At 33.1% G+C, this 11,367-nt stretch overlaps 1 protein-coding gene across 1 annotated transcript; it reads left to right on the forward strand.

The window, feature by feature from the left end:
• The first annotated feature begins 3,773 nt into the window (after positions 1-3,773).
• On the forward strand, positions 3,774-10,559 carry LOC111709893 (uncharacterized). The gene is made up of 8 exons (XM_023483830.1): positions 3,774-3,860; positions 5,332-5,385; positions 6,029-6,205; positions 6,818-6,921; positions 7,651-7,744; positions 8,395-8,496; positions 9,087-9,166; positions 9,918-10,559. The coding sequence occupies exons 1-8, from the start codon at positions 3,813-3,815 to the stop codon at positions 10,246-10,248; spliced, it is 990 nt and encodes a 329-aa protein (XP_023339598.1). The 5' UTR covers positions 3,774-3,812; the 3' UTR covers positions 10,249-10,559.
• The last annotated feature ends 808 nt before the right edge of the window (positions 10,560-11,367 follow it).

Genomic DNA, 11,367 nt, shown 5'->3' on the forward strand with positions numbered 1-11,367 from the left:
TCTCAATTTGTATATGCTAATAATAGGCGAATGCAGCATTAATTTAAATTTAAAGACGTCATGGCATCTGTCATATGCCTGTCGTTGCCTAAAAAAACAAAACAAAAACAATTTTAACACTTATAATAATTGTCTAAACAAAGGCAAAACGAGTGAGGGTTAAACAGCATGCTGAAAATCCCATTCTGTGACATCATCTGCAGGTCGGAGGTAAAATAGGTGCGGGTCACCTACCNCCCCCCCCTCCTTACGCTGCATCACACACATGTGAAAGGAACTTTTTAAAAAATTATAGTTTGGTTGCTAATTGCAAAATACTTCGTTGCAATTTTAAAATAAAAATAAGACGACAAGAATTCTAGTATCAAATTTGATTGATTGATTGATTAATTTAAGTCTGAACGAGATATTCTAATTGGCGACGCTGAGGCAACCGAAGAATTTATTGACAAGGGAAATTCAGAACTAAATAAATAATTCAATATTCAATCCATCCTCTAGATATTTGTTTAGTAGATTCTGTCCATTTTCTTGGATATAGATCGAGATTTTTAGGTCAATATTGAACATGTCCACATTTGACTAACTTTTGAAACTCCCCCTACTATAGTTAGAAGGAATATCACCATAAGAACTAGTCAGANACATTTCCTTCCTATGAATCCTATTCAATCCATCAAATTTTATTTGTTTAAACGTTTCTCAATTTCTTGATCAATTCTAATTTCAAAGAAAGTTTTCTAAGAAATTTATTAACTCAAGCCAGTGTATACAGGGGGGGGGGCATGGGTCAGTGCCCCATCCTTCAATGTGAACCAAAATATGCAAGGTCTCGCACAACAATCTATCAGGCCTTTAAGCGGTTTGACCCAGTTTGAAAATTGATGCCTAATTTTCATAGCTGCCTGGATCTCTGTGCCCTAGGAACAACAACAAAATTTCGCTTTTTTTGTAGTTTTTAACCCCTCCTCCTCTTAAAGTTGAACTGTAATGCTCTATTCATCATAATGCATATTCCTAAAATATCTTTGCTTCGATATAATCTATCAAACTTTTAAAAACTATACTCTGCATTCCTTGCAACATTATTTATCATATCTGACATTTCATATCGAGAGATATTATTGATATCTAGATATATGTATATTTTCATTTTAAATAATTTTTTTAACTAATTCCAAAAATGTGGTATTGTATATTTTTTTCCAGACAGCTCTCTAGATCAAATATTTGTTTGTTTACATATTTTTGCAGGATATCCTTTACAACATTTTTAAGCTAACTAAACAGTTTTGGTCAAAAAGTATATGCCTGCTTAACTATTTTGATATGAGATTTATGATTCCAATATCCTAAACTATGCTAAGGTAATGCAGTAATCTGCAGTACAAGGACCAAATGAATTGTTGGTTTTAGTAGAGAGTGTCTGTACGTTACAAAGGTTTATACCTTATTTGACCCCCTAGATTAAAGTTCAGTAGAGAGTGTCTGTACGTTACAAAGGTTTATACCTTATTTGACCTCCTAGATCAAAGTTTAGTAGAGAGTGTCTGTACGTTACAAAGGTTTACACCTTATTTGACCCCCTAGATTAAAGTTTAGTGGAGAGTGTCTGTACGTTACAAAGGTTTACACCTTATTTGACCCCCTAGATTGAAGTTCAGTAGAGAGTGTCTGTACGTTACAAAGGTTTATACCTTATTTGACCTCCTAGATTAAAGTTTAGTAGAGAGTGTCTGTACGTTACAAAGGTTTACACCTTATTTGACCCCCTAGATTAAAGTTCAGTAGAGAGTGTCTGTACGTTACAAAGGTTTACACCTTATTTGACCCTCCTAGATTGAAGTTCAGTAGGGAGTGTCTGTACGTTACAAAGGTTTACACCTTATTTGACCCCTAGATTAAAGTTTAGTAGAGAGTGTTTGTACGTTAGAAAGGTGTACACCTTATTTGACCCTCCTAGATTAAAGTTTAGTAGAGAGTGTCTGTACGTTACAAAGGTTTACACCTTATTTGACCCTCCTAGATTATGGTTCTGTATTCTGTAGCACGCTTCAATTATGAGAATTATGGACAATAAAAAGAAAACTGTTGAAGAATTCATCGCAAAGGTTTGTTCAAGGTTTGAGTTGGGGGGGGGGGGGGGGGGGTTGTCACAAAGACACCCTCGTTATAAATATGATAAATTGTCTGATTGTTTAAGTTATTCATTAAAACGTTGTGAAATTGCAGATTTTACATTTCACTATCACACTTATTCAGGTTGCAAAAAAATAGTGTTCTAATCTAATTTTTGATATGTGTAAAAATTCATGAATACAGAGTATGTTTAAAAATATATCATTTCTATAAAAACTAACACAGAAGGTTTTTTTTTGCAATTTCATGCTCAGCAAACGAAGTTTTGTGTTGTGTTGTGTTAGAATTATTATCCATATAAAAATATTTAGAATTATTATCCATATAAAAATTTTGAGACGGAAGACAAAATTAATATAATTTTTTTATAATAGTATTTAGAACGAAATTCATGGGTTAACTAAAAAAATGTTGAACATTTTTTTATCTCAAAACCCTTGAATCGAAATATTGTTACTTGAATTTTTCCTTTCAAATATAACATCAAAAGAAACATTTCAATATTTACAATTTGCTCATGTTGTTTCTAGAAAATATTTCGAATAATGTAAACAGCAAATAAAAAATAAAAAATTATTTTAGAACCAAGAAAATTTTGTTGCACGTGATTACATGGTTGTAAATTACATTGTGTAATGCATTTATTACACTTTTTTAAATTGTGGATTTTCTAAAATGACAAAATGCGTTATTCCAATTTATAAATCTTTAAATCTGTTCCTTCATAGGGTGAAAAACTGATGGAGGACCCAAAGAGTCCTAAGTTCCTGGAGAACCATGTTAACAAGCTGAAGGAGGCCTGGGATATTGCCAACGAGAAGGCCAATATCAGAAAGAAAGCTTTGGTTGACAATCTCGAGTCTTGGAAAATATTTGATACAAAGGTGATATTTAATTCTGAGATATATAAGTCGAATTAAAAATCTAAAGTTCAACGAATAATTATTGAAAGTGGATGATTGTCTAAAAGTAACATAAAGTGCTGTATTCAATGATATTTAAAAAAAATTAAGCTACAGATTTTATATATTCAAATGTCCCACAAAAAATTTGGGCCCGATCGGTTCAGCCGTTTTGACGTTTATTGTACACAAACAAACAGACAAACAGACAAGCCAAATTTATATATAGATAATGCCATCCGCAATTTTTAACCATCCTTGTAAATCTGTATCTATATATATAAAGTTGTGATCTCTCTGTTTGTTTGTCCGATCATGACTCAAAAACCCTTGGACCGATTTGCCTCAAATTTTTATTGGGGAACTCGGGAGAGTCACGGAAATGTTCTTAGCTTGGTTTTAAGATTCTAATTTGAGTTTGTCGATTTTTATAGCGAAAATTTAGTTTCTCAGTAAAACGATCAAGTGCGGGTAAACGCCGGGAGTAACACTGTGTACCCTGGGCAACGCTGGGTTCCCATTTACGACTCGTCGATAATGAAGAGTCAATAAGGGTTTTGATTATTGATTTGAAAAAATAAAATGAATTTTTAAATATTTTAAAAAACACCGTAAAAATGTATCAAAATTTTTAAAATTTAGTTTAAGGGAATTTTGAAGCCCTGAATCACATCGAAATATGTTTTTTAATTCCTAAAATGGTTTTTATTATTAAATATTTTTATAATTTAGGTGAAAGGATTGAAGGATCGGACTACAGTACTTGAGGATATGGATAAAGAGCTCGCCAAAATATTCCAGTTTAATCAGGATCTGAAGGTAGATAGATAGATAGATTAGATAAATATATTCATATATTTATATATTTATATATTTAGAAGATTGAATGCATTAAAACCCTGGATTCAGCAGATGCTCAACTAAAAACAATCAAAAAGAATTATAATCTAGGAAAGCAAAACTATTTTTTAACATTATTCAAGAAAAAAACTTTTTCCCATACAAAGAAATTGAGTATTTGCCACAAAGTCAAATTTTCTAATCCCTAAATCTTTGCAATCTGATGGTGTAAACCTTGCATATTTTAAACTTGACCATTTCTACCTCTGCTGACACTAAAAAATGCTGCTGACAAATCAGAGAAGGGTCCTGCAGAGTTGGCTGACAAGATGAAGATCAGTGCTGCTATGAGGTAAATTTTATTTTATATAATCTTGCAATGCCAGCAGACACAATATAGTGGAATGTGAAGACGACGTAAAGAATTTTTTTCTTCTGTTTTCATAATGTTACTTTTTTATTTGTAGTAGAGTCATCGTTCCTTACAAATCATTCAATGAGCCAATGTTTTCAGTAGATTGATAGAAATTACTGTGTTCACGAAAAAATGCCGTGTAAATCAAAGTTATCAGCCCATTCCCGTGATTATTATAAAACTTTGGGACCGAATTTAATGAATTTGAGTCAGATCACTGAACTACTCACTGCCGATTTAACTACTTCTCCGTGGTACCGATGTATATAAAGTTTATAGGACATTGACAAATCTCAATCACCAATTCAAGATACGTGGATGAACCGTCACTAGACCTAACTCAAATTCTTTAAATTCAATAAAAAACATTTTTTATTAAAACATTTTTTTAACAGGTTTGAGATTGAAGATCTGTTTAACCAAATAAATACTGCAAACAATATTCTGCAGATAAACTTGCCCCTGGAGTTACAGGACGGAAAGCATGCCGAGGTTTGATTTTTAATATTTTCTCTCCTATCCAACCAGAATTGTTTTCTCTCCTATCCAACCAGAATTGTTTTCTCTCCTATCCAACCAGAATTGTTTTCTCTCCTATCCATCCAACCATAATTGTTTTCTCTCCTATCCAACCAGAATTTTTTTCTCTCCTATCCAACCAGAATTGTTTTCTCTCCTCTCCAACCAGAATTGTTTTCTCTCCTATCCAATCAGAATTGATTTCTCTCCTATCCAACCAGAATTGTTTTCTCTCCTATCCAACCAGAAATAGATTGATAGATATAAAGATATATAAATGGATAGATAAATAGATAGATGTTTAGAAATTATGCTTAAAAATTTGATGTTTAGATGTTTGACATTTAAAAGTTTGATGCTTAGAAGCTAAACGCTCAGAAGTTTGATATTTAGAAGTTCAATGTTCAGAAGTTTGAAATTTAGAAGTTTGATATTTTGATGTTTAGAAATTTTGTAAAGTTTGATGTTATGAAGTTTGATGTTCAATATGGGTAAAAGATCAGTTTTAATATTTAGGAATTTGATGATTTGCTGACAAAGACGACATTGTGGATGGAGGGGAAAGCTAAGGTAAGAATGTGGAATGTAAAAATCTGCTGAATATTGAGAAAATAATCATCATGCTTTAAATTTGAGATGAAAAACTGAGCTTATGGAAATATAAATAGATAGAAACCCCTGTTAAGCTAAAGTAAAGAAAGGGGGGGGGGGGGGGGCACGATTTTAAGCGTACATTATCTTTATTTCAATTAAAAATATATCTTCCTTCTTTGAAGCAGCAATATTTATATAAAGTTGTGATTCTGTTTGTTAGGGTTCTGATCATAACTCCTGAACTCCTGAATTGATTTCCCTCAAATTTTGATTCCACGAGAATGCTCTCAGCTTGGTGTAAAAGTTCTAAGTTGAGGATAGATTGATTTTTTCTTGGAAAACTTAGTTTCCAAGCAAAGCTGGGTTCCTATTTTTAGGGGGAGGAATTAACTGACGGCATAGTCTTTTACCATCTTAGACCTACGCAAAAATGTTTTCTAGCTTCTAAATGAAGGAAGCTACAAAGAGTTATGGATTATAATATTTGAAATAAAACAGAAAATTGTCTTAAATCCTTTATCTCAGATACAAAAAAGACAGACCACATTTTGGAAAATTTAACAAACCAGACTTAAAGTCGACTCGTAGCTATTTGTGGACACCATTACTTATTGTACAGGAGAAGCTTGCAACAGTTCGAGCCCCTGAGGACTCCCTCCTCCCACCTGACCCTGAGGATAGAGTAGGAAGGGTTCTAGAGCTATCAGAGGATCTAACCAAGAGAGATAAAGCCTGCTCTGTCCTAGAGGAAAAGACTGCTCAGTTATTCCCTGGACCCGGAGAAAAGGTTTCCAAGGTCAGATAAATTCAGAAAAATTAAGAACGATTCATCTCATGGATATATGAATATTATTATAATTCAAATAAGATATAACATTAGAAATAAAAGATATATTTTTAAGCATTAAATTGATTTCCACTTCTCAGATTTAAATTAAATCACATAAAAACCTTTTTGCCTTTGCTGCCTATTCTGTGCGATAGTATTAGTTTGTCCAAAGGTTTCTCTTCAAAATGACAATTTTCTAAGTTAATTTAGATTTCATCATGAAAATTCGGATTGAGATAAAGATAATAATAATTCGTACAAGAAGTGGTCTTCCATCTTTAAATTGGCATGTGCGATTTACAATGGTACCCTTTTACCCTTTGTCTGATCAAAGATAAATGATATATCCTTTTTTTTAAAAACTAAAATTGACTATTTTCAATCTTTGTTTGTCTGGTAATTGTTTTGCGGAAACAATACAGTAATTTTATAAGAACTTAACACTTTTTTGATCGAAAATATCTTCCTCATTGTTCCTTACATAGAGATTTGAAGAATACCGTTGTAAATCGGAATCTCTCGAAATTATTGTACACTCCCTTGCATAATTCTTTTAAATTCATTGACTATTGTGTAAAGGATGCGAAGGATCTTCTGGAGAGATTAAAGAGCTTGAGATCCTCCATCACCACACTACAGGAGGAGGTTCAGAGGGATTTCGCGCAGTACAGCAAGGATGTCAGGTAAACTGGTTAGAAAGCAAAAATGCCAAAGGATGTCGTCGTCCTCATTGTATTGGTAAATAGGCATACCACGCTGAACAGTGTTCTCACAGTAAAAGGATGTTAGGTACCATGTTCATACAGTACAGTAAAGGTGTCAGGTACCATGTTCCCACAGTACAGTAAGGATGTCAGGTACCATGTTCCCACAGTACAGTAAAGATGTCAGGTACCATGTTCCAACATTACAGTAAGGATGCCAGGTACCATGTTCCCACAGTACAGTAAAGATGTCAGGTACCATGTTCCCACAGTACAGTAAGGATGTCAGGTACCATGTTCCAACAGTACAGTAAGGATGTCAGGTACCATGTTCCAACAGTACAGTTAGGATGTCAGGTAAGTTAGGATGTCAGGTAGCATGTTCCAACAGTACAGTATGGATTTCAGGTACCATGTTCCAACAGTACAGAAAGGATGTCAGGTAGCATGGTCCTGTTCCCATATGCTCTGTACTTTAGGTCAATGTGGTGGCATAACCCAAGTGTTAATTTTATTTGAATTCCTTAAAATAAATTCTAGGCTTAGGTTTTTTTTACTTTTTAACAAAATTTGAAATAAAATTTATAAATTTAATCTGATTGCAAACTCAGCTTCTTGTCATTAAATGTTAAAATCAAACTTTTTACTGTGTTTGAGAACTAATCAATCAATCAACTTGAGACGAGTTAGAACATGATATTTCTCCAGGTACTTTGCGGAGTACCAGACCGGGTTACAAGAGTTCTATCCTAAACTTGTTGCATACGAAACCAAGATTGGAGAAGGACTAACTGTTCCAGAGGTAAATCATTTTTTGTTTAGATTGTTGGTTGAACTTCCTCGGGATTTTGAATAATTATCCTTTTGTGAAAGGGATTGTAATTTCGATTAATGTTGTATTTAAAAAGCGGCATGTCCTGATTACAACGGTACCCAATAAACAATATATTTTTAGAAAAAAGTGATAAATATCTTGTGGATTCTTAATCAGACAAAGCTTTTAAGGGTTCTGTTGTGTACCGGACATGACACACATGAATAAATGATGCGACAACCCTGATTTTGGGTTTCCCCTTCTTCTGAAGAACCGGATAAAAGGAGTAAAAATGGACAAATTGAAAAGGGTTTCTTTGATTACTATTCTTTTGCTATTAAGGCATGGCCACTTTAATTTGGCTGCACTGATGAGGGCATACTGATGTCATCTTTTATATATATGAAGACGACTTTCTATTTCACTTTGATTTCTCGCAAGCTTTCAAACAACATTAACAGCTTGTTGAAAAAGTTTGTTAGAAATAAAAACTTAAATAGAAAAGTCGTCTTCATTGTATTGATGTAAACTTAAAACTTAAACTTAAAAGAACTTACAAAAATATGAGAGCTTTGTATGACTTTGCAGTTTTGTATAAATACCAAATAAATGTATTGTATCGCGTTTTTAATTTCTAGAATCTTGAGAGTGGTTTGAGGATGAAGGATGCGTGTGAAAAGTTTGCATCAGACCTAGAGAAGAACAGGAAGGTTCTAGAAGATGCTAAACTAACTGCACAGGTTGGACCTGGAGAGGGGGGGGGGGGGTAGTGCTAACCCTACCTTTTCAATAGTTTAATATGAAACTATTGAACCCAATAAAGATAAACCATTTTCCCCACGACGCGATGCACTATTGGCATAGACAAAGATAGACACTCAGCCAACTCATCTCAACCTCGATTTCTAGAGGAGTGGGGTTCATACCGTACACATACGACAGGGTTTGTTTTCAATTACAAAATCCCAGCTTACTTGTTGTACTCCGCACACTAAACCTATGTCTATATCTACTCTGTGATTATTGTTTAATGCTAATCAGCATTTCCAAACTAACTTTTAATCATTTCTTGTTTTAAAAACAATTTAAAAAAAAAAAACATGTGATTGAGAATTTTTTGGCATACAAGTTCTTTTACGTTCAAAATGTGCATACTCTCTCTGAAAATTGGATCCACAATTACTATTGTAAAACGCAATTGTTTTATGTTACAAATTGACATTTAAAATCTTTACGAAGCCAAACTTTTAATTGCTCAGATATTGAAGTAAATATTTTTAGGAGTGGGGTGGGGGGCAATAATAATAATAATTTTAATCTTTATTTTAAGAACATGACTCATCACAGCTACTGTGACGTAACAGTGGAACAGTTTACTGAAAGATGTGATAAGTGTGACATCGTAGCTAAGTATGCATTTTTCTATTTATTCTCTTATAACTTCATTTCGAAATGTTACTTGATAAATTCTTTTATAATGCGAACAATTAATGTTCATCGTTCATGATGATTGTTTTTTTTTGTTGAAATGCCAAACGAAAGAATCTACGACCTATTTTGTGTTATTGTACAATGAGACCCAAAAATATGTATAATATGGAAGACAAATTTTGACTTAAGTGATCATTTTGAATATTCTATTGAACCTGAGACTCAGTAACTGTGCAGTGTAAACAGGTCCAATTTATTTTCGAATGGAGCTCCTGGAGAAACTAGTTGACTCATTACACCATCAAATACACATTTAAGGGACTGACGACTGACGACGTAATGTCAAGTGAACCGCTATTCATGGCCGATTTACTACGGTACCCTGTAAACCTTCGTCTGAACAAGAATGACAAAGTTACTCTTTTTTAATCTATTATTTTAAATTGCACTCAGATAGAGATTTTAAAGCCCTTTCTGTGTTATTTGTAAAAAAAAATTTAATTTTATAATGTTTAATTCTTTTTTTCTCTATTGGTTAATTTTTTCATTATGTTTCCTATGTCTCATAATGATTAATTTAGAAAATATGTTTATTTTGATTCAGGAATTTTTATAAAACGAATTTACCGTAAATCGGGTATACTTTAAATGGAGGTTTTCTCGAAAATACGTCGACAAATGTCGTCTTTATATTCCAAAATTTTATTGATTCCATATGTTCTTTCTCTAGGGAGTGGTTGAGCCACGTGAACGATCTTGTGACCAGCTGGAGTCATCTTGAAGGTCAGGTTCAAACCTTGGGAAACTTTGTTTCATCCCCGGAGCAGCAGCTGGATATACCCATAGAGCAGCTCGAGGAACAGCTCAATATACTCAAGGGAAGCTTCAAGGAGAAGCAGCAGATGGTCAAGAATATGGAGGATAAATGCAAAAAGGCGGAGGCGGTTAAAACTCCAGGCGGATTAAACATAAATCTACGGAGAATGACAATTGCTCCGGCCGGAATGATGGCTCGAAAAATTAGTGTTATGCCGGATAAAGCTCCTCAGATAGGGCTTTAAATATATAAACCTGCTTGTTTAGGCCTTATTTATTTTTTAAAAAAATATTCAAACCTTGAATTTTATTCTTTTGTTTAAAGTATTGTGTTTTTAATCTTAACTGTAATACATCCTTTCTTCATTTTACCGAACTAGATTTTCCGCTCCTTGATATTGCACATATTTTAAACCTGAGTTTGAAAATACGTACATTTACAGAAATATTTAAACATGTTTCCTTCTCCATAGTTTTCAATAACAATTAAATAAAAACAGTTCACTTGTGTAACTTGTAATTCGTACATTAGATTTGAAATACAAAATAAAACTTTTTTAGACCCATTGTCGAATATTTTAGATATTTTACTGTGTACTTTTTTGGTAAAGTGTTTCTTATTTTATGTTTTGTTTTTAACCTAAGGTTTACTGTCTTACTAAAATATACAAAACATCGGGATTGGACAACCTGGTGGTAAAATTAATACCGTTTGTTTAAACGGCCAACTTTAATAACGACCAAGAATAAATTCAGTAATTTGATCTGAGGTCAAAATTGTTGTGTTGTTAACCCCTGGATCAAACAGTTGTTCGTATCTTCTGTCATCAAAGGATTAAATTAATTAGGGATATACGTGGTCTGAAACAGAACCCGGTAGGGATAGCTTAAAGTAATATTTTTTTTTAACAAATAATTCCAAATTTTGATAATATTATTTTTCTGGCACAAGAAAAGAAATGATTTAGAGGTAGGGTTCCCAGCGAACGAGAACTTTCTTTAGTATTTCGTATAATTTCGCTAAAGGAAGCGAAAACAATAAGGAATTTTGTGAAAAAAATAAAATATGCCGAATTTTACGCATTTGTTGTTTCTTTTCGCAATTTTTTTTTCGCAAAACAAATTTACAAGAAATTTCGCGAAAAAAGCGAACAGAAATGTGTTTAAGCTAACGGAATGCGAAAAAATGCAAAATGTGGTATGTAAAGTATATGGGGTATGTGCAGTATATGTGGTATGTACAATATATGTGGTATGTACAGTATATGTGGTATTTGTACAGTATATGTGGTATGTGCAGTATATGTGGTATATACATGTATATGTGGTGTGTTCAGTATATGTGGTATTTTTACAGTATATGT

The sequence above is a fragment of the Eurytemora carolleeae genome, unplaced genomic scaffold, assembly GCF_000591075.1.
Source record: "Eurytemora carolleeae unplaced genomic scaffold, Eaff_2.0 scaffold334, whole genome shotgun sequence".
Lineage (NCBI taxonomy): Eukaryota > Metazoa > Arthropoda > Copepoda > Calanoida > Temoridae > Eurytemora > Eurytemora carolleeae.